The following is a 27,298-nucleotide window of genomic DNA, read 5'->3' as shown; positions in this document are numbered from 1 at the left end:
TTGTTCCAAAAAATATTCTTTATTTCTTGAAGGCATCTGGTGACCCCAAGGTTGAGAACCCAAGGTTGAGAACACCTGCTCTACAGGACTGTGAATGAGGAAGACCTGAGTTTCCGTGGGAAAATGTCCCAGGCGTTCATCCCGGGGTCGTGGTTGTCCCAGTCGGGCTGAAGAGGAGGATTGTTTAAAGCCATTAAACTACCCAACCAGGAACACTGGGAACGCACATAATCCATCACATCCTGAGGGTCCTCAAAGCACGGCTGAAGAAAAGAAACACGTCAATCAAAACTAAATGTCTCTGTGATTTGTTCATATTAAATATATTTCATAATAATGACTTTAAACCCACCATTGATCCAGCTTTCCTATGATAGTAGAGGTTTAGTTGAAGATAGTGGATCGTTGATAGTTTGTATTCCTCGAGCTGAAACAACAGCGTAGACCAGTTTAAGTCAGTATTTTTCTACCTTTTTTTAGCCAAGGTTCATCTTTTTATTGAAATAAACCCCAAGGCACAGAAACCACCAATAAAAAATGTAAAATAAATAAATAAATAAGAATCAAATGAAAATATTACATGTTGTGGTGGGGATAAAGGTAAAAAAACATTAAATATGATTACATTTATAATTGAACTTTATTCTGTTAAATATACAATATATTTTTTATATCATTTCATAAATATATTAATAATAATAATAAATGTTTATAATTCAATTTTGTTCTCTATTGTTGAAGGTTAACAGTGTCAGATTTGATCTAAAAGCTGTTATTGAGTGATTTGATGTTCATAAATCTAGTTTATCAGTAAGAGTTTTGACTAATACCAGAAGGACAGCACATATTACTGATATTTAAAAATCACTGCACTGGTTGTCTGTTATTTTTCATATTGATTTTAATATTATTTTATTAGTTCATAAAGCACTAAATGGTTAACTTTCAGTTTTTTATATTCTCCAACGCAGTGGAACAACCTGTAGAGCAGGGGTGCACAAATGATTGTCATTAAAGGGCCAAAAATGAATAGCAGTGGAGGGTTAAACTAAACATTCATGTTCCAGGGCATGAACTTAAATCTACCAATAACATCACTGTACAAAATAAACACTTACAGTAGTTTGAAATTGAACATTTCTTGGCATAAAATGAAACATCTAAACGTCTTCAAAGACACAGTGCAATATAAATTCAACAAAATGGGACACAACATGCCCCGCCTACATTATCCAAACACTACATTGTCCACCGTCTTGAACCATCCTTTAAAACTCAAGAAAAATCATATAATTCGACATCAGATTTAGATTTTTTTTCTTATAAATCACTGTATTGTATTACATTCATTTTTATAATTTGAAAAATATCAAAAAATAAAAATAACAATGTCAAATATGGGCAGCTGGCCAAACACGAATCACTTATAAGTCAACTTCGGACATCCCTGGGGTCTGAGAGGAGCTGAGCGTATCACAATCTATAGAAACTTATTTATTCAGTCTGGCTTTTATGTCTTTTCTTGTTTTTTTTTTATGCTCAATATTTTTACATTATTAAATTACTTCTGTGTGCATTAGTCTCTAAACCTTTTTATCATTTTTAACTTTGGTCAACCACATAAGCACATTTCTGTGAAGCATTTTCATCTACAATTGAATTTGTTAGAAAGATGTTTTATAAATAAATTTGATTTGTTTGATTGATTATAATGAGCAGATATCACATGGTGTTTTTTTTATTGTGTATTTATATGAATATCACGTGTTAATGTATCTTTATTTGCACACATCCACAGAGGTGGGGGGCCCGGGGGGGGGGGTCTCCTCTCTGCTCTCACAGCTGACTGTCTCTGGTTGTGCTTCAATTACAGATTTTTGCAAAATAAAAGCGATATCTCTAAATGTCTTTGAACATGTTTCCATTGAAGGCTGTTTTGGGGGAGGAGCCTCGCAACTGTTGTGAAATCTGATCCCACGAGTCTTCGCTGCAGGAGGACGGACGCTCAGAACCTCCTTAGAACATTCTGTATTCCTTTGTTGTTTCACGTCTAATGTAGCACTAATCATTATTAAGTCCAATGCTAAGAAATGCTGTCCACACGTACCCCGTCATGTTTACTCATACAGTAGTGGTCATGTGACCAGGTGCACTTTAGCGACACATTTCAATATCAAAACGTCTGAAAAACCTCTTCATAAAAGAGGAAAAAACTTTTTTCTTTCCATTACTAGTTTTTCTTGCGCTATTTAGATTTTGCACATGGAAATGCACCTTATGACACTGCTGATGGTGTTCTTACCCTCTGAGGAGTTGGTTCTACTCCGTCATTCAATCCAAACACCTCATCGATCTGTTTCTTCTTCTGCTCCATTGCATCAGATGTTTCTTCAAAGGTTTTCTGTGACCCCAGAGGAAAGTCAGGGTACAGAAGAACACCTCACACTAAGCTGAGTGAAACATGACGTACCTGAATCATAGCTTTGACTGAAGGCGGAGTGTCTTTTCCTGACTTCAGACTGTTTTTAATCTTGGGCCACTGTCGGATGAGATCATCGTACATTTCCTTTAGTCTGAATTTACCCACTGGGTTGTTCATGCTCTCTGTGTTCCCCGTCTGTATAGAAAGAGCCACATCGTTTGCCACTCTACGGGAAAGAAAACAGGAACGTTATTAATACTTATGGTACTTTGAGTCATTAGACAGGATGATTATTATCATTATTATTTTTCATATAATTCAACTGAGGGACTTTACCGATCTTTAAAGGACTGCAGCTCTTCTTGTTTTTGATTCAGAGCACATCTAGAGATTAGAAAATAAAACACATCAATCACACACACACACACACATATATATATATATATATATATATATATATATAGAGAGAGAGCGAGAGGGGGGAGGGGACATACACAAACAAGAGCTACACTCACAATTAACCAAAGTTTAATCTTCAGTTAGTACCGTGTGTATTCTGACATTAGCTAAATGGTTAAAATCACAGTGAAAACTCATATTTTACTGAGAAAACAGCTTGAAATAAGGTGGCGGTACAAGAAGAAGTGTAGAAGTATAAAAATACAGTATATATATATATATATGTATATACACATATACTTAAATTAGCATTCTGCACCAATCTGCTTATGCTTTGTCGTTTTTTGGTGTCCATAGATTGTCATAGCAACCAAAACGCTGCTTCTCCGTGTTTTGTTTTTGTTCTGGGAACATAAAGAAGGTTTGTTTGTATTTTGGTCCTGTACCATGTAACGCTTTATAAACCAGTAGCAGTATTTTATAGTTGATTCTCTGATTGATTGGAATCCAGTGTAAATATATAAGAAGTAGAGTTACTGTATATATGATCCACTTTCTTTGTGACTCTACTTTCATTCTTTCTTCTTTGGCTTCAAACACTACAATTTTCTGTTTCCTCTTTGTTTAACTGAAGAAAACACATCCAATTATTAATTTAATCAATGCAAGTTATCAGGGTTTGTAGTGGTCTATCGACACCTGGAGATATAATTATGTAAACAGGCATAATTATAGCTCATTTCATTGTTTTTTTAGTGTCTGAGTCAATGGGAACATGTGACTGTTGAAGAGTAGGGGGCCCAAAATAGAGCCCTGAGGAACTACTGTGTTCTATAACCCACGTGTTTCATTACTCACGTGTGATTGGACACTTTACCTTTTTTCTTGAAGTTTTTCATTGAAGTGTTTTTCCATCTCCATCAGTCTGTGGAATAGATCACAGTTTGATGTGTTTCGTTGTGTTATTGTGATGTCATGTGACTCAGCAGTTATTAATGGCTGATACTCATCACCTGATATGGTGGTCGTCTTTTTCTTTGCATCTTTGTTCCTGAACGGCCCTGTGGAGGTCAAATGTTTGTGTTACTGAGGAGGAAACACGTGTACTCAGATAACTAATATTTACCTCAGCTGGTTCTGCCAATGGTTTTCCACCTGTTTAATTCTGAAAATATATAGAACGGTTTCATTAGTGTTTTCTCTAGGTACAGTACTATGAAACATTATGGGAACCATGTGCGATGATTTCATATGATGGCAAATTAGGGCCACATTAAAATGTAAAAATCTGGGCACTATGAGATTAATGTTGTAATATTCCAAGAATAATCATAATATTTTGAGAATAAATCATAATTTCATGAGTTTGCATTTGTTCCGACCAAAGAACCAGACTGATTTGGAACAAACAGCCTCTTTTATTGTGGAGGAGGAAGTGGCAGGAAGTGGTCGACTTCAGGACTATCAACGTTAGTTGCGTTCACTTCAACAGGGAATTCTGAGCGCTGTATTTATTAACATATAGCTTAAGTCTCATAAAATTATGATTTTAATATAATTACAACTTTAATCACATAAAATTGCAACTTTATTCTCATAAAATTATGACTTTATTCTCAAAATATTACTAATAAATGTACGACTTTAATAAATTATGACTTAATTCTGATAGAATTATGACTTTATTCTAGAAATATTACAACTTTAATCTCGCAGTACCCAGATTTTTGTTCATTTCTAATGTGGCCCTAATATGTCTATGTCCTAATTCACCTGCATTGATTACCCTCCTTAACTCCCTTTCCCTTGTATCCAGCATTGAACAGCATTAATGTTGCATAAATATTCTCAGAGTGTTAACCTTAGATGACATACTGTCTGCACACATGCTAAAAAATGGTGAAATGTGATGTTTTGATAAAGACACTAGTGCAGAAACAGATCAATGTGCAGTAGAACGTACTACCAGGTGATCCTTTGTGCAGGTATGTCAACGCGCTAGAATAGTTTCATATAAAGACACTAGGGGAGGAGCTCAGCTGGTTAAACCAGTCAGAATAAAACCTCTGAGTCACAGGACAAGTCGGAACAGGACAACGGCATCAAAGAAAAATCTGACTGACAGACATTTTTATTTCTGTATATTAAGAAGAACAGCTGTGCTTGAAATGTCATACTAATGTACTATGTAGTAGATTTACATTAGCTAGTATGAAAAAATGGAGTATGTGAGAAATACCTGGTTGTATACTATATGGGGACATTGTTCAAGTATGCATGGTGGGTACACTAGTCATAGTGTAAAGTACAGTGTGCCATTTTGGAAAATGGCACACTGTACTATCCACTACGAACTCAACAATGAGTATATACTGTCTACTATAGTATATACTATAGTATATACTGTCTACTATAGTATATACTGTCTAGTATATACTATATTATGATTAGACAATTCATTCACATATTTCACACATTTTCAGAGACCCTCCATTGGTCTACTGACTAAACTTCATGTTAACTTCAAAATAAGAGCCCTATTTACAAAAGAGTTAAAAAAAAAAAAAACTAATGAAAGACAAGAAGAGATGCTTTTATTTTGAAGAGGGGATGTTTGATTTTTATCTTGAAGCTGGTCCCAGGACTATTTTACATTCTGCTCATAATGCATCATGGGAGGGTTGAGTATGACTACTCTGCCCACCGTGCATACTTAAAAAATGTCCCCATATAGTATACATCCTAATATTTCTCACCTACTCAATCAATTCATACTATCTGATGTGAACGCACTACATACTCATTTAGACATCACACTTAGGATGAGTAGTACGTTAGCATGAGTAGTACGTTAGTATGAGTAGTACGTTAGTATGAGTAATACGTTAGTATGAGTAGTACGTTAGCATGAGTAGTACGTTAGTATGAGTAGTACGTTAGTATGAGTAGTACGTTAGTGTGAGTAGTACGTTAGTGTGAGTAGTACGTTAATATGAGTAGTACGCTAATATGAGTAGTACGTTAGCATGAGTAGTACGTTAGCGTGAGTAGGAAGTTAGTGTGAGTAGTACGTTAATATGAGTAGTACGTTAGTATGAGTAGTACGTTAATGTGAGTAGTACGTTAGTATGAGTAGTACGTTAGTGTGAGTAGTACGTTAGTGTGAGTAGTACGTTAATATGAGTAGTACGCTAATATGAGTAGTACGTTAGCATGAGTAGTACGTTAGCGTGAGTAGTACGTTAGTGTGAGTAGTACGTTAATATGAGTAGTACGTTAGTATGAGTAGTACGTTAATGTGAGTAGTACATTAGTGTGAGTAGTACGTTAGTGTGAGTAGTACGTTGGTATTAGTAGTACGTTAATATGAGTAGTACATTAGTGTGAGTAGTACGTTAGTATGAGTAGTACGTTGGTATTAGTAGTACGTTAATGTGAGTAGTACGTTAGTGTGAGTAGTACGTTAATATGAGTAGTACGTTAATATGAGTAGTACGTTAGTATGAGTAGTACGTTAGTGTGAGTAGTACGTTATAATGAGTAGTACGTTAGTGTGAGTAGTACATTAGTGTGAGTAGTACGTTAGTGTGAGTAGTATGTTAGTATGAGTAGTACGTTAGTATGAGTAGTACGTTAATATGAGTAGTACATTAGTGTGAGTAGTACGTTAGTATGAGTAGTACGTTGGTATTAGTAGTACGTTAATATGAGTAGTACGTTAGTATGAGTAGTACGTTAGTGTGAGTAGTACGTTAATGTGAGTAGTACATTAGTGTGAGTAGTACGTTAGTGTGAGTAGTACGTTAGTATGAGTAGTACGTTAGTGTGAGTAGTACATTAGTGTGAGTAGTACGTTAGTGTGAGTAGTACGTTAGTGTGAGTCGTACGTTAGTATGAGTAGTACGTTAGTATGAGTAGTACGTTAGTATTAGTAGTACGTTAATATGAGTAGTACGTTAGTGTGAGTAGTACGTTAGTGTGAGTAGTACGTTAGTATTAGTAGTACGTTAATATGAGTAGTACGTTAGTATGAGTAGTACGTTAATATGAGTAGTACGTTAGGATGAGTAGTACGTTAGTGTGAGTAGTACGTTAGTGTGAGTAGTACGTTAGTGTGAGTAGTACGTTAATATGAGTAGTACGCTAATATGAGTAGTACGTTAGCATGAGTAGTACGTTAGTATGAGTAGTACGTTAGTATGAGTAATACGTTAGTATGAGTAGTACGTTAGCATGAGTAGTACGTTAGTATGAGTAGTACGTTAGTATGAGTAGTACGTTAGTGTGAGTAGTACGTTAGTGTGAGTAGTACGTTAATATGAGTAGTACGCTAATATGAGTAGTACGTTAGCATGAGTAGTACGTTAGCGTGAGTAGGAAGTTAGTGTGAGTAGTACGTTAATATGAGTAGTACGTTAGTATGAGTAGTACGTTAATGTGAGTAGTACGTTAGTATGAGTAGTACGTTAGTGTGAGTAGTACGTTAGTGTGAGTAGTACGTTAATATGAGTAGTACGCTAATATGAGTAGTACGTTAGCATGAGTAGTACGTTAGCGTGAGTAGTACGTTAGCGTGAGTAGTACGTTAATATGAGTAGTACGTTAGTATGAGTAGTACGTTAATGTGAGTAGTACATTAGTGTGAGTAGTACGTTAGTGTGAGTAGTACGTTGGTATTAGTAGTACGTTAATATGAGTAGTACATTAGTGTGAGTAGTACGTTAGTATGAGTAGTACGTTGGTATTAGTAGTACGTTAATATGAGTAGTACGTTAGTGTGAGTAGTACGTTAATATGAGTAGTACGTTAGTATGAGTAGTACGTTAGTGTGAGTAGTACGTTAGTGTGAGTAGTACGTTATAATGAGTAGTACGTTAGTATGAGTAGTACATTAGTGTGAGTAGTACGTTAGTGTGAGTAGTATGTTAGTATGAGTAGTACGTTAGTATGAGTAGTACGTTAATATGAGTAGTACATTAGTGTGAGTAGTACGTTAGTATGAGTAGTACGTTGGTATTAGTAGTACGTTAAAATGAGTAGTACGTTAGTATGAGTAGTACGTTAGTATGAGTAGTACGTTAGTGTGAGTAGTACGTTAATGTGAGTAGTACATTAGTGTGAGTAGTACGTTAGTGTGAGTAGTACGTTAGTATGAGTAGTACATTAGTGTGAGTAGTACGTTAGTGTGAGTAGTACGTTAGTGTGAGTAGTACGTTAGTATGAGTAGTACGTTAGTATGAGTAGTACGTTAGTATGAGTAGTACGTTAGTATTAGTAGTACGTTAATATGAGTAGTACGTTAGTGTGAGTAGTACGTTAGTGTGAGTAGTACGTTAGTATTAGTAGTACGTTAATATGAGTAGTACGTTAGTATGAGTAGTACGTTAATATGAGTAGTACGTTAGGATGAGTAGTACGTTAGTGTGAGTAGTACGTTAGTATGAGTAGTATGTTAGTATGAGTAGTACGTTAGTATGAGTAGTACGTTAGTATGAGTAGTACGCTATAATGAGTAGTACGTTAGTGTGAGTAGTACGTTAGTATGAGTAGTACGTTAGTGTGAGTAGTACGTTAGGATGAGTAGTACGTTAGTGTGAGTAGTACGTTAGGATGACATTTACAGTACAGACTCTCTTTTAAAAGATGTGGTTGGTGTAATTTTCCATGAATGAAACCTGTCACACAGATATATATCAGATATATATCATATACCTGTCTCTGTGACATTGTGTCCAGATCCAACTTGTAGTCATGGAGAGGAAGACTGAAAAGACTTTCTGGATGATGGTTTGGGTTAGAGTTAGTGTGGAGCTGATTTGGCAAAGGAGATAAAAAGAAACAAAGGGCCCAAAAAGAGATTTTAATCCTGAAACACTTGGCCTGGTTTCTATTCTATTCATTTAGTTTAATTTAATTCACAATTCAATTTAATATCTGACTACTGAAGGTTGAAATATAATAGGTGAGAAAGTGCTTTTGTTGTTTTGTTCTCAGGAAAAGAAAAGAAAGGAAGTGAGGGAGGAGTTTGTAGCCTCAGAAGTTTACTATAGCTTCAGAAAACCACGAAACCCAACAGGAACATGTGTTATTGGAAACATACAGACATAGACAGACACATAGAGAGATAGACAGACACATAGAGATAGACAGACACATACAGACATAGACAGACACATAGAGAGATAGACAGACACATAGAGATAGACAGACACATACAGACATAGACAGACACATAGAGAGATAGACAGACACATAGAGATAGACAGACACATACAGACATAGACAGACACATAGAGAGATAGACAGACACATAGAGATAGACAGACACATAGAGATAGACAGACACATAGAGATAGACAGACACATAGAGAGATAGACAGACACATAGAGATAGACAGACACATACAGACATAGACAGACACATAGAGAGGCATGTTTACCTCTTCTCTGTTTCCTTGTCCATATGATTGCTGTTGAAAGATATCAAAGAGGAAATAGTCCAGCTCAGTCATACTCATTTAATATCCTAAATTGTACCTGTAGTGAAAATGTATTTAACAAAAAATGTGTTTAATGTATTACCAATAAATAAAACATGTGCACCTTCTTTTTTTTTAACACATTAAAAGGACATTTTAGAATGATTGTATACCTTGGGACATAAATTATGGAGTCACCATTTTGATCAAGATATGATGCACGTTCATTGATTGCACTGCCTGTTGCTTTAAATAAATGGTGCATTGTGGGAGGTAGAGGCGTACCAGGTGTGTTTCTATTGTGTGAAGTATAGTTTTTCAGCAGCCGTGTGTAGCCCCTCCCTCAGTGATAAAGGTTGTATGTTAGGAGAGGATTAAATATCACTTTTCTCACCAACTTCCTGCTTCTTGTGAACCTCCCTGCACCCACTCAGCGTCACAATTAGCCTAACGGGCTAACAGAGATGACTCCGCCCCGTCTCCACCTGTCAGCGCTCAGAGCCGTCATATCATCGATAAAATACTGGTAAGGATGTGTAATATTTGAAGATATGAGAATATATACGCAGATAAAACAGGGCAGTGAAATGTGCAGCTATCGCTGATCATGTGAACAGTTTGGAAAACAGAGATGAATGAAATAAATGAATGATGTGGGAGAAATATGAAGGGGAGTGAGGAAATGTGACGTGTTTTTGTGTGTGCTGACAAAGCGACTCAGAAAATGGGTGGATGGATATTTGTGTGTGTTGCTGCTGGAGCACTGGGTGTGTGCTCGTCAAGCAGCTTTTTTTTTTATAAAAAGGTGCACACATGTTTATTGGTAATACATTAAACAGTTTTTGTCATTTAAATTTGCACTACAGCTACACTTTACGATAGCTATAGAAAGAACTAATGATTGATGATGAGCATTTTTTTTGCTGTGTTAAAAGACCAAAACCATAGTTCACAGCTGACGACTTCAAATCTTTCAGTAAAATCTTGAAAGAAAAAATTAATTGTTCGTCTTCTTTTCAATAACTTAATGTAACTCTCACACAACCGTGGTACACAGAATATCAACCAGGTAAAAAGCAGAAGTAGAACAGGTATTTAGCTGCAATAGTGACCCAGTAACAGTTTATTAGTGCTTTGTCACCATGTGACGTCATAAACTGGTAACTGTCATAAAACTTCTTAATAGTTTTTTTCTGGTATCTGTACTTTACTTGAGTTTTATTTATTTTTGGTGACTTTTTACTTATACTCCTTACTTTTTTAAACAAAGATCTGTACTTCCTACTCCTTACATTTTAAAAATGAGCTTGTTACTTTTTCAAAGATGACGTAACAACGTAAAAAAGATGCAAACCAACAACCGCGAAACTGGAGGCGACCACAAAGGTCACGTCTCCGTTCCACATGGAGAACATGATTCTCTTTAGACGATATGAAAAATGTTGGTAGTTTGAGCTTTTTTCTGTTGTACAGGTCCCTTAGTTTTATAGTTAATATTTTAAAGTTTTAAAAAATGTTAAACTGAGTATTTGCATATTTTTTTTTGTGCTGAATTCTCCAGGTGTTCAAAGGTAACAGATTGAATTTATTGCCATGTACTAGTTTTCTACAAGTTCTTAAACATGTTAAACTCATTTTGCTGGTTTAAAAACCATCTTATTATTGAAGGAACATTGTTTTACTTATTATTGTTTTATTTAAGTACATTTAGTACTTTTTTACTTTTACTCAAGTAGGAGAGAACTTCAATAATTTTACCAGATAATTTTTTATTTATTTATACTTTTACTTGAGTACTAGAGACTAGTACTTTTGCCACCTACAGATATTGTATTTATTTTTCTATATACCACGAAACTACCAAGAAAATAATAAAAAAATAAGCCAATAACAAAGCTCTGCCAATTTACATATTTTCTGATCACATTCAGCATCCCTCTTATGTGTGTGTGTGTGTGTGTGTATATATATATATATACTGTATATATATATATATATATAAGTACATTTTTACAGGAGTAACAAAACAATACATAATAATTATTAATAATAATGCAAAAAAAATATTTAAAAAGACAGAGAAGAAGAAATGATCAACAGGAAATCAGATGAGGTCTGATGGCCTCTCTAGAAAATAAAACGTTCTTTAATCGTATCTTCAGTACCTTTGTTTTTGTGACTCTATCTCTTTGATTCTTTGGTTCATAGCAGAGCTGAGAAATAGTGAGTGAGAGCACAATCACAACCTCAATTAAAAACCATCATTATTATCATCATTATCCACTAAAACAATCATTTACACTCATTTATAGTCATTATTACATCCATTCTAAGACAGATTAAAAACATTACCTCATCGCCTGAAATTGCTGCATGTAATTTTCGTCCATATCTTGAATTCTGTGTGAAATATCAAACAATTCTGTAAAAAATTAAGCGTCATCATAGTCACTGTAAACAAAACTCATTATTTATGTATAGAAGGACAAAGTTTTTTATTATTTCTACCAAATACAAGGAAGCACTAGTATCAGAGTATTGACCCGTGTGTTTTATTTTGAAAAAGAACAGAAAATTCAATGAGCTACTGTTAAGACTGCTTTACATTAAAAGGTTGTGTAAAGAAAAGTTTATAATAAAAGAAAATTATTAAAACTTATTACGATTCCTTTTCACAATCGCAACAGTGAACTTTTTAACACAAAAGTGAAAATGAAAGTACAAACGTTGTGCATCCATTAGAGCACAAATATGCAACTGGTGGCCCGAGGGCCACTTCCGGCCCTCAGTCTAATTTTATGCGGCCCCAAAGTAAAAATACAAAATGAGAGAAAAATACACAAAACAAGAGCAAAAATAGATTTAAAAAAAACACAAAAAATTACAACAGTGCAGGAAAATACAGTAAAAGACAAGAGAAAAACAGAAAATAATTAAACACACAGCACTAACAAAAAAAGAAAAACGACAACAGAAATACAAAAAAATTACTACTAAAAAAACTCAAAATGATACAAATACACAATATGACTCCAAAAACATATGTTTTACAGGAAAAATACACAAAAGGACTACAGAAATGCACAAAATGCTTCACAATGAGCAAAACAACAACAAACACACACAGAATGACAGAAAAACACACAAAATGACTATAAAAACTCTGTTCTTTCCTGTATTAATGCTCAGGTCACTCTATATTCTAAATGCTGAGTCGTGAATGTTGATCACGTGACCCTCTGATCAAATAAACACAATTTTGTGGTGATAATAGTTGCCGAACTCTGCATTAGAGCCTAACTTTGTTTCTAATGGTAAATGAAATGAATATAACTTTATTTATCATTGCAACAAGTACAACATTACAGAAGTCCTTCAATCAGTGCAAACAACAAGAATTATTAGTAGAATAAATTAAGAAACAAAGATAGAATGTGAAAAAGTACATCAGGCTGAAAAGCTGCCGCAAAAAATATAGTACATACAGTGTTTACAACAATGGGGGATTAAACTCTACCTTTTATTAGCACACCGTAGTTCATGCTCTCTTTGTTGCAAAACTGATCTGTAGAATAATAAAACATGTAGAATAATAAAACGTAGAATATAAATATATAAATATATCTTGTATCAGTTTCACACTAATGTTTAATGTGTTTACCTTGTGAAGTTGAGCTGTTCCTCAAATTCTCCTTTACTGATAAATAATCATAAGAAAGAATAGATTAATGATAATCACATCACAATAACTTTATAGATATTATTCACACTGTAATAATGATCTTCTCACAGGAATCCCCAAATGGGTTGTGGTCAACAGTTTCTGTTGTAATCGTAATTGAATTGTAATTGAGTTCAGATAATTAGTGAGGATACAGGAGGCATTTCAACCTCATTGTCCATGTTTAGCTAATGCAAGGTTAATGTTTAGTTAATGCTAGGTTAGTGCTAAGAATAGATTCATGTTTAGTTAATGCTAGGTTAGTGCTAATTCTAGGCTAATGCTAATAATAGGCTAATGTTTATTTACTGCTAGTGCTAATGCTAGGTTAATGCCAATAATAGGTTAATGTTTAGTTAATGCTAGGTTAGTGCTAATTTTAAGCTAATGCTAATAATAGGTCAATGTTTAGTTACTGCTAGTGCTAATGCTAGGTTAATGCTAATAATAGGTTAATGTTTACTTAATGCTAGGTTAGGGCGAAAGCTAGGTTAATGCTAATTATAAGTCAATGTTTAGTTACTGCTAGGTTAGTGCTAATGTTTGGTTAATGCTAATAATAGGTAAACGTTTAGTTACTGTTAGTATTAATGCTAGGTTAATGCTAAGAATAGATTAATGTTTAGTTAATGCTAGGTTCGTGCTAATTCTAGGCTAATGCTAATAATAGGTTAATGTTTAATTACTGCTAGTGCTAATGCTAGGTTAATGCTAATAATAGGTTAATGTTTAGTTAATGCTAAGTTATTGCTAATGCTAGGTTAATGTTTAGGTAACGCTAGGTTAGTGCTAACAATAGGTTAATGTTTAGTTAATGCTAGGTTAGTGCTAATGCTAGGTTAATGTTTAGTTAATTCTTGGTTAGTACTAATTCTAGGATAATGCTAATAATAGGTAAATGTTTAGTTACTGCTAGTGCTAATGCTAGGTTAATGCTAATTATAGGTTAATGTTTAGTTAATGCTAGGTTAGTGCTAATTCTAGGCTAATGTTAATAATAGGTAAATGTTTTGTTACTGCTAGTGCTAATTCTAGGTTAATGCTAATAATATGTTAATGTTTAGTTTATGCTAAGTTAGTGCTAATTCTAGGCTAATGCTAATAATAGGTTAATGTTTAGTTACTGCTCGTGCTAATGCTAGGTTAATATTATAATAGGCTAATGTTTAATTAATGCTAGGTTAGTGCAAATAATAGGTTCATGTTTAGTTAATGCTAGGTTAGTGCTAATGCTAGGTTAATGCTAATTATAAGTCAACGTTTAGTTACTGCTAATGTTAGGTTAATGCTAATAATAGGTTAGTGCTAATTATTGGGTTAGTGGTAATGCTTGGTTAATGATATTGCTGGGTTAGTAGTAATGCTAGGCTGATGCTAAAACTAAGTTAATGCTAATCCAAGGCTAAAGCTAAGTTAATGCTAATGCTAATGTTAAGTTAATGCCAATGGTATACTAATGCTAGATTAATGCCATTGCTAAGTTAATGTCATTGCTAGGCGAGTGCTAACACTAGGTACATGCTAATGCTAGGTTAATGTTATTGCTAAATTAATGCTAATGTTAGGTTAGTGCTAATGCTATACTAATGCTAGGCTAATGCTAACACAAGGTTAATGTTAATGCTAGGTTATTGTTAATGCTAGGTTAATGCTAGGATAATGCCAATGTTATGCTAATGTTATGCTAATGCTAAAGTCAATGCTATTACTAGATAATGCTAATGATAATGCAAGATAATGCTAATGATAATCCAAGGTAATTCTAATGCTAGCTAATACTAATGCATGCTAATGCTGGCTAATGCTAGGCTAATGCAGTGCAATGCGGGCCAGCACGTGCATCCACACTTGCATTTTCTTCAGGAAATGTAAATATTCTAGTTGACTCTGAAATTGTAATCAATTCTATAAAAATTGTCAATTATAATTTAATTAAACGTGAAACCTGTAGAATCATGTTACAATTATATGTCTTACACATACGTAGTTTCAGTAACAATTATTAAAATATGATTCAGATCAAGTTTGCCTGTCACTTCTTCTGAGGAAGGTTACGTTTTATGGGCTTATTTATTAAAGGATCAATAATTGTGGTTAATTGTAATATAATTTTAGCAAATGAGAAGATCATTCTAATTTACTTTAATTGTGATTTAGAAAAAAATGCCGGTCAATGTAATCAAACATAGATAATTGAAGAGGTAACTGTAATTGAAAAATGTAATTGACACCAACCCTGCCTGGTACTGTGCAAACATTCTAAATATGATATAGTTTCTAAAGGTCATTGTTGGGATTAAACTCTACCTTTTGATAGCACACTGTAGTTCATACTCTCTTTGTCTCAAAGCTGATCTGAGGAATAATAAAACATGTAGAATAATAAAACATGTAGAATATAAATATATTGCAGTTTCTTGTATCTTGTATCAGTTTCACAGTAATGTTTAATGTATTTACCTGAGCTGTTCCTCAAATTCTCCTTTACTGATAAATAATCATAAGAAAGAACAGATTAATGATAATCACATCACAATAACTTTATAAATATTATTCACGCTGTAATAATGGTCTTCTCACAGGAATTCTCAAATGGGTTGTGGTCAACAGTTTCTGTTGTAATCGTAATTTAATTGTAATTGAGTTCAGATAAATAGTGAGGATACAGGAGGCATTTCAACCTTATTGTCCATGTTTAGTTAATGCTAGGTTAATGTTTAGTTAATGCTAGGTTAGTGCTATTGCTAGGTTAATGTTTAGTTAATGCTAGGTTAGTGGTAATGCTTGGTTAGTGGTAATGCTAAGTTAATGTTAATGCTAAACTAATGCTAATGCTATTTTAATGCTAGGCTAATGCTAACACTAGGTTAATGATAATGCTAGGTTAATGTTATTGATAGGATAATGCTAATGTTAGGTTAATGCTATGCTATACTAATGCTAGGCTAATGCTAACACTAGGTTAATGATAATGCTAGTTTAATGTTATTGCTAGGATAATGCTAATGTTAGATTAATGCTAATGCTATGCAAATACTAAAGTCAATGTTAGTTAATGCTAATGCTAGATAATGCTAATGATTATGCAAGCTAATGCTAGCTTATACTAATGCATGCTAATGCTAGCTAATGCTAAACTAATGCAGTGCGACGTGGACCAACACCTGCATCCTCACCTGCATTTTCTTCAGGAAATGCAAATATTCTAGTTGACTTTGTAATTTTAATTGTCATTGAAATTCTATAAAAATGGTCAATTACAATTTAATTAAGTGCAAAACCTGTGGAACCATGATACACTTCTATGTCTTACACATACGTAGTTAAAGTAACAATTATTAAAATATGTTTTCAGATCAAGTCACTTCTTCTGAGGATTTTCAAAATAAGGTTACATTTTATGGGCTTATTTATTAAAGGCTCAGTAATTGTGATTAATTGTGATTGAATTTAAGTAACTGAAAACATAATCGTAATTGACTTTAATTGTGATTGGAAAAAATGCCAGTTAATGTAATCGTAATTGAGTTGTAATTGACCATGGATAATTGAAGAGGTAATTGTACTTGAAAAATGTAATTGACACCAACCCTGCCTGGTACTGTACAAACATTAAAGCCTAAATAAGTCAATGTTGGGATTAAACTCTACCTTTTATTAGCACACTGTAGTTCATACTCTCTTTGGTTCAAAGCTGATCTGTAGAATAATAAAACATATGGAATAATAAATACATTACAGTTTTTAACGTATCTTATATCACTTTCACACTAACCTTTTGAAGTTGAGCTGTTCCTCCAATTCTCCTTTACTGATGAATAATCATAAGAAAGGACCAATTCATTATAATCACATCATAACTTCATAAATATAATACACTCTACAGTAGTGGTATTTTCTCACAGGAATCCCACAGAAGAGCATCAAACAGCCTTAAATCTCTTGTTTCTAAAGGTCAATGTTGAGATTAAACTCTACCTTTTATTAGCACACTGTAGTTCCTCATCTTTATGCTCCAAAGATGATCTGTAGAATGAAACATATAGAATACAAATGCATTACAGTGCTTCATGTATCTTGTATTAGTTTCACATTAATGTTTAATGTGTTTACCTCGTCAATTTGAGCTGTTCCTCCAATGTTCCTTTACTGATAAATAATAATAAGAAAGGACAGAAGCTTCATTCAGATTCATTATAATCACACAATAACTTCATAAATAATAATTATCTCTATAGATAATAATATCTGCAGGTCTAAGTGCTGATCTTCATATGGAACATGTGAATCCATTCATTTAAAGGGCTATCCATAGCCTATTGATGACAGTAGGTGATTCTCATAACTTGTAAACTTCCTATATAGTTTATTTGTACTAGTTTTGTAGTTTGCCCTCCTTAATTTGGTGATTTGTGTACTAGCACCAAGTTATGTTAGCTAACTGGAGTTCTTATTATTTTTCTTCTGCAACTCCTTCGTCATGGAACTCTTCCGAGTCTATTAATGCAGCACTAATTACACGTATGTCATCTCATAGGGGCAATGTCAAGGATGTGCAGTCGACCTATATATATATATATATATATATATATATATATATATATGTATTATTATTTTTTTTTTTCTTCCCAATAACTTGGCCACTGGTACCATTGAACATCATTTCCTTGACCTTCGCTCAACGTCATGTTTAAGGTCAAGAACTCCTCAGAAAAGTGCACATAGTGAGACGCTCTCAGTACGACGAGGCTCAGCCAAAACGAAATAAATATTTTTTTCCTATAACTTGGCCACACATTGAATACAGTGCTCAGACTGGTACCATTGAACGACATTTTCTTTCACTGTGTTGCCTTGTGTGACCTTGACCTTCATTTGGATTCCGCATTGCTCTGATCTGAAATTGTTTAAATTGAATATCTATTTGTTGGTGTTTTGAGACCAGAGTCTGGTTCATTACAGAGGTTAGAGCTGCTTAAAAACTGTGATTAAGATGAAATAAATGTGCAAGTAACAGGAAAACTGTGAGTGAATATGTTTACCTTTGTTGCAAAGATTTTATTTCTCTGTCTTTCTCCTCCAGTGTCAATCTGTAAATCAAAATAATTGGATTTAAAGACAAATTGACACATTAGGACAGTAGCTCAGCTCTGAGATCTGATTGGTCTTCAGTAATATCCCTCTGCAGAGTTTGCATTCATGTTTTTTATTTTTCTTTTACCTCAGCGTAGTAAGCTCCTCCTCCATCTCTCGTTTCCTGTTCATAAAAATCAGAAGAAAGTCGTCATGTTTAATTGTAAAACGCTGCTTTTTGATCAAATATTGGACTCATTGGACTAACACCACTCTTTTAAAAACTCACAATAACTTTCATCTCTTGATAGAATATGCAAATTATAAACTATCTTTGATCTATAAATCGTTTCAACACTTAACAAAGAAATAAACAAAACAGCAAGCAAATGGATCTAAAATTGTACAAGTAAATATCATTACATTTTTGGAAATATTATTTGACAAAAGACTTAATTGGTCAAATCACATATAGACGTTGTTTGCAAAGAACTACAAAGATGAAAATTATGCTCATTTAACTTCATACTACAGATTTTTATTTCCTATCTAAATTATTGTAATATGGTCACATCCACCTGTCTCAATAAATTATGTATTAATCAGAAAAGGTTTTTAAGATTCAGACAAATTTGCTCCGTCAGCTCCACTTTGTACAACTTATTTTATTCTACCATTTTATGAAGCTAAACATCTATCAGATATATTTGTTTTTACATAACTTTATGGATAGTAACCAGGATGTTTCCGTCACTTTTCTATTTTTTTTCCCAACTTTTTCTTTAAATATACAATCATACTGTACAAGACACAGTAATGACAATAACTGTTCTCTATATCTACCCTTTCATTAATTTAATTTTCTCATTGATCGAGGTTACCCATGGTGCAGGAAAACACCAAACTTACGCAGCCTCCTGCAGGCGCAATTCAGCCTCTAACCGAAAACAGATCTGAGCATTTTTGGATTTTTCCCAAGTTTTATGAGGTGATTGAGTGTTTTGCCTCTAGGGGGCGCAGTCCTGACTCTACTCGGGGGGGATGCACATATTTGGACTTGGGAGGACCACACCTTTCCGCTGACACCTTGTTTGACCCGATCCAAGCATTTTTTGGTTATATAATAACCATTGAATAGCAATGGTGGCCATCTTGAAAAATGGCCACCATCTTGAATTTTTGAGTGGGCAACGGCTTTTTCCAGAATAGTATCCCTTAGAGAGTACCTGTGCCAAATGTCATGCTTTTATACCAAAGTGAACAATTCTTTTGAAAAATGTAATACATCTGCTGCACTATTAATAAGCAGATAAAAAACATCTTATCCATTAATAAGTCCTCCTATATTATATCGAATTACTTCATGTCTGTTCTCACTTTACTCTATGCCACCATGATTACAGTCCATGTTCATATTCGCATGTGTATGAATGTTTTGTATTTCTTTTGAATTAATATTTTGTTAAATATTCCCATTGTTTTTTGATACTCATTTTTGTGTATTTTGTTAATATATTAATTTCCTCATTTATTTGTGCATTTTGTCTCCTGATTGTCAAAGGGTTTATTTGTTAACCTTTAATTTAAAATGTTTGTGTTTATTGACAGGGGTGGAGCTCTTTTACTCCTTTTCACCTTAAATGTAGTTTTTTTTCTTCAATGTGTGTTAAATTGTTTGTTTCACAGATGATTACCATAAAATGTATGTGTCACTCCAAATGTTAAAAACGCAGTGTAACGATCTAATAACATCCTGTAATAATGACACAGGAATATAATCATAACATGATAGAAATCCTGGATGTTATTTTAATTATTTAATGTGTGAGCGCTCAATCAAACAAACTCTACTCAATCTGCAAAACCCAGATCATTTACTACTGTCTGAAACTTTAAACATGATCAGACTCACGTGTGCACAGTTACATTGTGATTTCCAAAAATCATTTGAAGTTACTTAGACAAACAGGAAAGACATTGTAACTTTGTTTTGCTTGTTTCACATCTAAGTGCACCATGAAAACCTCTGGTATTTATTTATTAGTTTATTTGACAGAGACATTAATGAACATTTCTATTAATGTGTCAGACTGTTGTCCCTGGGCATGGCGCATAATGCCAACAACAATTATAAAACATTGTTCTCTGGTCTTTTGGAGAGAGCAGACGTGTTTTTACTCGCTCCGATAACACGACCTTGGCTACAGCTGGCTACAGCTGAACAGCCTGAAAAATTGGGCCCAAGACGAAAAGAAAAATGGTTAAGAAACTGCATGGAGGCCCTCCAGAACCTGATCTGGGTTTGGAAGAGGTCAAGGAGATGAGAGAAAGATGTCATCATCACAGGCCTAAAGATAAAACCCAGGAGTTACGCGAGTGACGAAGAAACAAAATCGATTGAACAACAGGTCATTGACTACTTGGAGTCGAAGGACATTGTCCTGAACCCTGACAACATCAACTCCTGCCATCTCCTGCCAAAGAAAAATGATAACAGAGCTGTAAAAATAACCTTCACGAATATGAAATTCAAAGGAGAACTACTGAAGCAAGGAAATAAACTGATGGGAACGAAGGTTTACATCAATGAAAATCTGACGAAACAAAACGCAAGCATTGCATGGAAGGCACGCCAAATAAAAAAAGGAGGAAAGATTCTAAAGACGTGGACGAAAAACTGCAGGATTTATATCACACCACTGGGAGAAGAGAACGGAAAACCAATATTCATCAAAACGATGGAAGACTTGGGAAAATACGAAGGATCCACCTAAACAATAACATTACTGATGGTAATCACGGACATGGACCCAAATCTATATAAACACTGGAAACAAAACTCAGACTGTGATTATTACTGACACTGAATTCAATGTGGAAACCAAGAGTAAAAAAGGTCTGTCATTTATTCATTTCAATTGCTAGGTGGTGGGGTGATTGAGGATTAAATTACTACCTTGCTTATGAACTAAGACGTAGTGATGTGTTTATACGAGAAAGGGTTAAATATAACAGTGGAAAATACAACACTGCCAATAGAACTAACAACAGCTGGAATAACCTTGATGTAGAGACAAAACAAGCTGCAAACTTGTGTGTCCAAAAGAGACATTCCCGAGTGGTGACGTCATGGATGAAAAGGGAAAAACCTTTCGAACAACTTCGAAAGAAGATGAACTTTTCTTGAACTGGAGGAACGCAAACAAAGTCTGGCAGGGAACAAGGCCGACACAAACAACGATAGAGGAGGAGGAATAAAAAATAAAATAAAAAAAAAGACAACACTGACTACAGATGAGAATGGATCCTACACAAAAAAGGACTGTTCAGAACAACCTAAGAATGTTTGACCAGAGAGACAAGCTTTGATGTAAATTTTCGATGTACAAAACAGGGGACGGGACCTAGATAAGAAAACTGCTTCTCTCGTCTCCTTTTTCGGCATGTACAAAAAAAAAAAAAAAAAAAAAAAAAATGTAAAAATAAGTGAATGTAACCATGTCGGAAATAAACTGAATAAATAAATACATATACAACATTTTTAAAAGGCTACATACTTACATAACATAGCATTTGTTCATACATTGCTAACATCTGAATGGTCGTTCTGTGACTTGTACAATAGAATAGAATGTATTCCACAGATAACCTGGCGGTGATTATTTACCTTGTCTTGTCAAGCTGTTCCTCCATTTCTTTTTTACTGTTAAAAAGACAGAAAAAAATCATTTCAATTCTCTTTTTAGATCAAAGTAGAACCAAATAAATAGATAAATATTATTAAATAACCATTGATCATTGATATGATTGATACTCAGTAATCAGTGGTTAAACTATGACATTAAATTAAATCAGATTACAGTGTTAGTTTGATATTCATAGACACACATGATCACAAAGTTAATCAAAAAAGATCATTTAAGAGAAAAAAAAAGAACAAATTGGTGTTGGTTTATTCTTGTGTTTATTTATTGGAACTCTTTTTATATCATACACAAGCAGAACTGAGACCCTCCAGGACCCCCTTGGTTTAAATTCAACCATTTCAACTCATTTGATTTTTATTGATTCATGTTCATAAAACTCTTTATTTTCCAGGACAAGACAGCACCCTCTCCATAGATAATATTATTTTATTATCATTATAATGTTATTATTGTTAGTAGTAGTAATATTATTATTAGTAGTAGTAGTAGTAATAATAATAATAATAATAATATTGTTATCATTATTATTGTTATTAGTAATATTATTATTACTGTTATTAGTATATTATTATTAGTAGTAATAATATTATTATGCTGTTCTGTTGGCTTAGTTACAGTAAGCTACCTCCAGGCTTTACATGCACTACTGTATAGGTGTCCCTAGCAGTGTTTCTCAACCTTGGGGTCGTGACCCCATGTAGGGTTCGCCTGAAATGTCTAGGAATTTGTTTAAAAAAAAAGAGAAAAAATTAACATTTACTGATAAAAATATATATCAATCAATCAATCAATTTTTTATAATTATTATTTTTTTAATTAATACATACACACAATAAATGTATAAAAAGCAAAAACATCATTCTATACTTAATAAAAATACAGAATAAAAATATCCTTAATATTGTAGGAAAAACAAGTTTCATGGAGGCATAGAAACTTATTTTTCCAACATGTTTTTAATTTGAAACCATGTGACAACAACAGTTAATATAATATACCATGGCAGTTTAAAAGGTGCTGTCAAGTGAAGAAGAACCTTTTTGAACCATTGAATCAAAATGATTTAATAGAAATGGTTTAGATTTAAATTAATATCAGATGACATAACTTTATACAAATATTGACCAATAAAGAAAGGTTTTATTAAACAATACGGCAATGTTAGTTGGTTTTTAGAATGTTAGTTCCTGATAACTTAGCTCCGCCCCGTACCCTTTGATAAGTAACACCAGTGATGTGTGGTCAGTGGAGGCGGAGCCTCAGCTGTTGTTATGGCACGTAAAATGTTAATTATAAGAGAAAATAAATCTGTTCACTTGACTGCTCTGAAAATGTGTTTACTGTATGATTTAAACATTTTCATGGTCAAAATCACTGAATTAACGTATTTCCTGTTTAAATAAATTGAACCGCCAAATTTTATAGAAAATGTTTGTTTTTTACAAAATGAAAAATCTTGTTTTTTTGCTATTGTATTATTAAAACATAGAGAATGAACTAAAGAATAATCAAAACCTTTTAAAACTACTAAATGTTTTCATTAAGGCCAAGATTGAAATATTATCAGAATCAGAACGTTTGGGTTTTTTTGTAAATTATATTCAAACTCGTACCCTTATCTTTTTACAATTGCAGAATAAAAATGAATACAAATAAAAGTACAATGAACAGTCATCATCACCCACGCCATCATCACCCACCTCCGACCCGTATCTCCTTCTGTTTAATAAACATTGACCTGTTTCCTCTACTTTCTGGAATTATCACAACATTTAAAAACCCATAATAAATAATAAAAGAAAAACCCTGACACTGCAGATTTATTACTGATATAATGTGTATTTTATATTAAAATTGAACTGAAACTCAGATGTCACATTAAATTGTTTTGGTCAAAACGTTAACTCAATATAACAAAACACACTAATTTATCTTCTATAAACTATATAATCCATTCCAACAGGGCTTTTCTACCTTGGGGTCGTGGAAATAAATTAAGGCCGCCTGGAATGTCGAGTAATAATAAAATAAAAATACACCACTCACTAAAATTATATTTTTTAATTTATTTCTTTTTATTGTGGCACTATCCTTAGAGCAGGGTTTTTCAACAATGGGGTCGTGATCCCAATCTGTGGTCGCCTGAAAATAAAATTAAAAAGGGGTTGCATTAAATAAAAATTACTCATTATATACATATATATATATATAGAATTTTTTTAATCTATTTTGCACAAAAATAGATTTACAGTGCAGGAAGAGGAAGAAAGCTTAAAGAGCTTAAATAATAATCATTTTTCAAATTAAAACACACCGCACACACACAATCATAAACAATTATATTTCTATAGTTTCACTTTCTCAAAATATAATAAATGTATTTAAGATAAAATGCAGTATAAACACCTACAGTGATCCAAAAATAAATGTTACAGTAAAACATTATCTGAATATCTGCCATACATTTTAAAATTACACAAAAACGTGACTTGACTTTTTTCTTTTAATATTAAACAGGTAAAAACTTTAACATAACATTGCCACAATATTTCATTCTCCCTTTTTTAATGTTTTTTTGCCTTTATTAATGTGAATAATTCTAATATTAATAGTTTATTAGCGCTCACCTGCTGAAGCATAAACAGCAAAAATAAAGAAGTCACTCCCTCCTATAACACATGGAATGATATTAGATTTATAACTAAATATGGTGATTATTATAGTGGTTTTTGTAACATTTGATTAATATGCAACATGTGTCCCACTAAATTTAAGAAAGCGTTCTTAAAAAAAACAAAAAATTTCCCAATAATAAAAAGAAATAGAATGAATGTCTTACCTCTAAGAGCTGAACACACTTAAAGGAAAAGAAGTATATATTTATCATTAATTAAGTAATTAAAAAACTGTGACAGAAATAACTAGTATTTTCACCAACTAATTAATTTTAATTAATTCCCATATTAATTTCATTTCTTTAAAAACTAAGGTTAAAAATCATTACTTTCTAGAAGCGTTACCAACTTCCGTCTTAGATGTTTTCATAACATATGGAGTATTTTAAGTAAAACTATAAAACTAATAATTGCATTAAATAAATAAATATTATGGCAGCGTTCCAGCTGTGAAAACATCTTTTTGTGTAATAAATTCCATATAGATTAAATTTACACAGATATTAATCAGTGTTTCTCAAATGGGGGTACGTGTACTCCTATTGGTACGTGATGGCACTACAGGGGGTACTTGAGAGAGAGACAGAGAGAGAGAGAGGAAAATTAACAAACGAAAGCATTAAAAATATGGGATTTTATTATGTTAATTTTTAGTTCAAAATGATAATAATTATAATGATGATGGAAATGAAATATGAAATATGTAATGTTGAAAATGAAATGGAAACATGAGTTTTGAAAATTGAATGGGGGTGTGAGTTAAAAAGTACTACTTCATCCCACTCCCTTTAGAGCAGTGTTATTTACAGTATTTATGTTAATATATGCATATATACATACTATGAAAGCTTTTATAAGCTAATATAGATAATTAAAGTTAAATCATTCATGTGTATGAACTTATATATATATTAAAGAGGTTTACCTTTTCCTGTTTGCTTTCAACTTGTCCATTTTAGCCAATCTGTGAAAAATAAAAGACGTTAGTTCACTGACATCACACATTTTAAGTAACATTAATACATTTTAATTAGGGATGTAACGATTAATCGTAAGGCAGTTAAAAATCGATTCATAGGTATCACGGTTGATATCGATTTTCTGAAAATTGAATCGCAGTACTTTTTTTAACCAGCAGAGGGCGCTATCCACAAGCGTAGGCGGCGGGCGGAGTCTGCTTATAGTTTCTTTCTGGCCGCCTTCTACTCTTAAATATGTTAATAAATGATTCCTTACCCCTTCAGCACCGAAAGAATATCTGTAATATTACTTGAATATCTGTAAAAGTCACATTTTTCTATTAGCTCTGTCTGCTAGCATAGCTTCTCTTCTTCACTGCAAGATATCTGCATGCCAACCGACCACTGTGTTACCAGCGCCCTCTGCTGGTCCAAACAAATATGACGCAATTTTTTTTTTTTAAAAGTCCAATTGTTAAGGCACAAAATACATTTTCAGTTGCACTTTTAAAAGAAAAAGAACTATTATGCAGTTTTGCATTGTTTATTATAGAACCAGAATTTAAATTAATAGGCTTCATTTTCATTTGTATTATTCCTTTATTTATTTCATTCAAGATTTATTTTTAGTTAAATTGCATTGTTTTGAATAGTTTATCAAGGAATTCTTTTGACAATGAAAAATAAAAGGAAAATAGTACAGTATTTTCTAGTTTTTTTCCCAAAAAAAATTTTTGTCTACAGTCCCATTTTGTAAAATAAATCGTGAGAGAATCAAATCGTGAACCCAGTATCGTGAATCGAATCGTATCGGGAGTTGAGTGAATCGTTACATCCCTAATTTTAATGCATTTTAGTTCAGAGGCCAAATACGGAACAGTTTGTTTTCTAGTGATTTTATGATGAACAACGAGTAATTTTAACATTATTGTGCCCAAGTTTACACTTCTATGAATTGAAATTTGATTTTTTCAATTTAAAATAAAAGTTAAATAACCAATTGTTTTTTGGATTTTGATTTCCTTTTCTGAACGGAAAATTTTATAAAAAAACCAACATGAAAACATGTAAGCAACGGGAAAACTGTGATAATGTGCAAGAGTTTTATTTACACATACTGTAAACCCAAAGTAATTAAATAAATTAATTGTTTAATTTAATTATCTCAAGTTAGTGTAACATGTAATTCCTTTTTCAGTAACTTTAACTATATTTGTTTATAAGTACGCATAGCTTAAAAACACAACTTAATAGAATGAAGTAATTACATGCTAAGAATGATCAAGTTCTATTATTCAAATATGGATTATTAAAAACGAAACTAAATCATGTAGCACTTTAATGTAACTGTTCTCAAAAAAGTACAAGTAGAAAGTCATTCAACCTTTTAAGTTGTGGGAATTGAGGCAAAGTTTTGCCTTCATTTGTAAAGTTCTGGTGACTTATTCAGGTTTACAATGCCTGTCTTTCTACTGCGGGCCGGATTTGGCCCACGGGCCACTAGTTTGACACAATGCTGCCTCCTTCATGTGCAGAGAACAGCTTTACAGGAAGTGTTGCACAACTGTACTAAAGTTCCCTGTTCAGTGGTTCTCATTAGAACATTGAGCTCATTATTCAACAACAGGCTTTTGTATGAAATCAGTATTTAGTCTAGAGTGTTTAACACTGACTGCTTAGCGAATAAAGACCAAGTTAACAAACAATAGTTTTAATCTAAAGTTCAAAGTCTAAGAAGCTGTTGATCAACGTGTAAAATGAGAGTTTAGTACCTGTAGTTTGTGTCAGTTTGTAGCTGCTGTGGTAAAGTCCAGCTCCGTGTGTCTCCTCAGAGGAAATGGAGCTAAAGTCATGTTTATTAAA

The 27,298-nt window shown here is 33.1% G+C and overlaps 1 protein-coding gene across 10 annotated transcripts; it reads right to left on the bottom strand.

Moving 5' to 3' along the window:
* LOC114469154 (centrosome-associated protein CEP250-like) lies at positions 1 to 27,292 on the bottom strand. 10 transcript variants are annotated; one of them, XM_028456368.1, is made up of 27 exons: positions 27,208 to 27,264; positions 25,402 to 25,440; positions 24,641 to 24,658; positions 24,429 to 24,470; positions 21,762 to 21,797; positions 18,243 to 18,278; positions 18,064 to 18,111; positions 17,135 to 17,170; positions 17,000 to 17,047; positions 16,797 to 16,832; positions 16,673 to 16,720; positions 15,482 to 15,508; positions 15,329 to 15,376; positions 12,962 to 12,997; positions 12,818 to 12,865; positions 11,653 to 11,700; positions 11,466 to 11,513; positions 9,262 to 9,291; positions 8,534 to 8,632; positions 3,948 to 3,986; positions 3,835 to 3,882; positions 3,699 to 3,746; positions 2,759 to 2,806; positions 2,471 to 2,648; positions 2,303 to 2,401; positions 353 to 427; positions 1 to 263 (listed from the first exon to the last, which is right to left on the bottom strand). In XM_028456368.1, exons 5-27 carry the CDS (start codon positions 21,785 to 21,787, stop codon positions 81 to 83), a joined length of 1,380 nt encoding a protein of 459 aa, XP_028312169.1. In that variant the 5' UTR covers positions 21,788 to 21,797; positions 24,429 to 24,470; positions 24,641 to 24,658; positions 25,402 to 25,440; positions 27,208 to 27,264; the 3' UTR covers positions 1 to 80. The 10 variants fall into 10 exon arrangements, with proteins under 10 accessions (XP_028312169.1, XP_028312168.1, XP_028312167.1 ...); XM_028456367.1 differs by lacking the exon at positions 24,429 to 24,470 and having other exon boundaries at positions 27,208 to 27,263; XM_028456366.1 differs by lacking the exons at positions 24,429 to 24,470; positions 24,641 to 24,658 and having other exon boundaries at positions 27,208 to 27,292.
* Positions 27,293 to 27,298: the final 6 nt, after the last annotated feature.

Source organism: Gouania willdenowi, chromosome 9 (assembly GCF_900634775.1).
Source record: "Gouania willdenowi chromosome 9, fGouWil2.1, whole genome shotgun sequence".
NCBI classification, from domain to species: domain Eukaryota; kingdom Metazoa; phylum Chordata; class Actinopteri; order Blenniiformes; family Gobiesocidae; genus Gouania; species Gouania willdenowi.
This window is presented reverse-complemented; position numbering and strand designations above follow the sequence as displayed.

Bases quoted from the DNA above. Each gene is read 5' to 3' on its own strand.
- LOC114469154 (XM_028456366.1), bottom strand. From the start codon at position 25,430: ATGGACAAGTTGAAAGCAAACAGGAAAAG. The intron at 16,833-16,999 runs GTAGAGTTTAAT...ATTATTCATCAG, and splicing joins CTACAGTGTGCTAATAAAAG to TAAAGGAGAATTGGAGGAAC. The intron at 2,649-2,758 runs GTAAAGTCCCTC...TCTTTCCCGTAG, and splicing joins CTGCAGTCCTTTAAAGATCG to AGTGGCAAACGATGTGGCTC.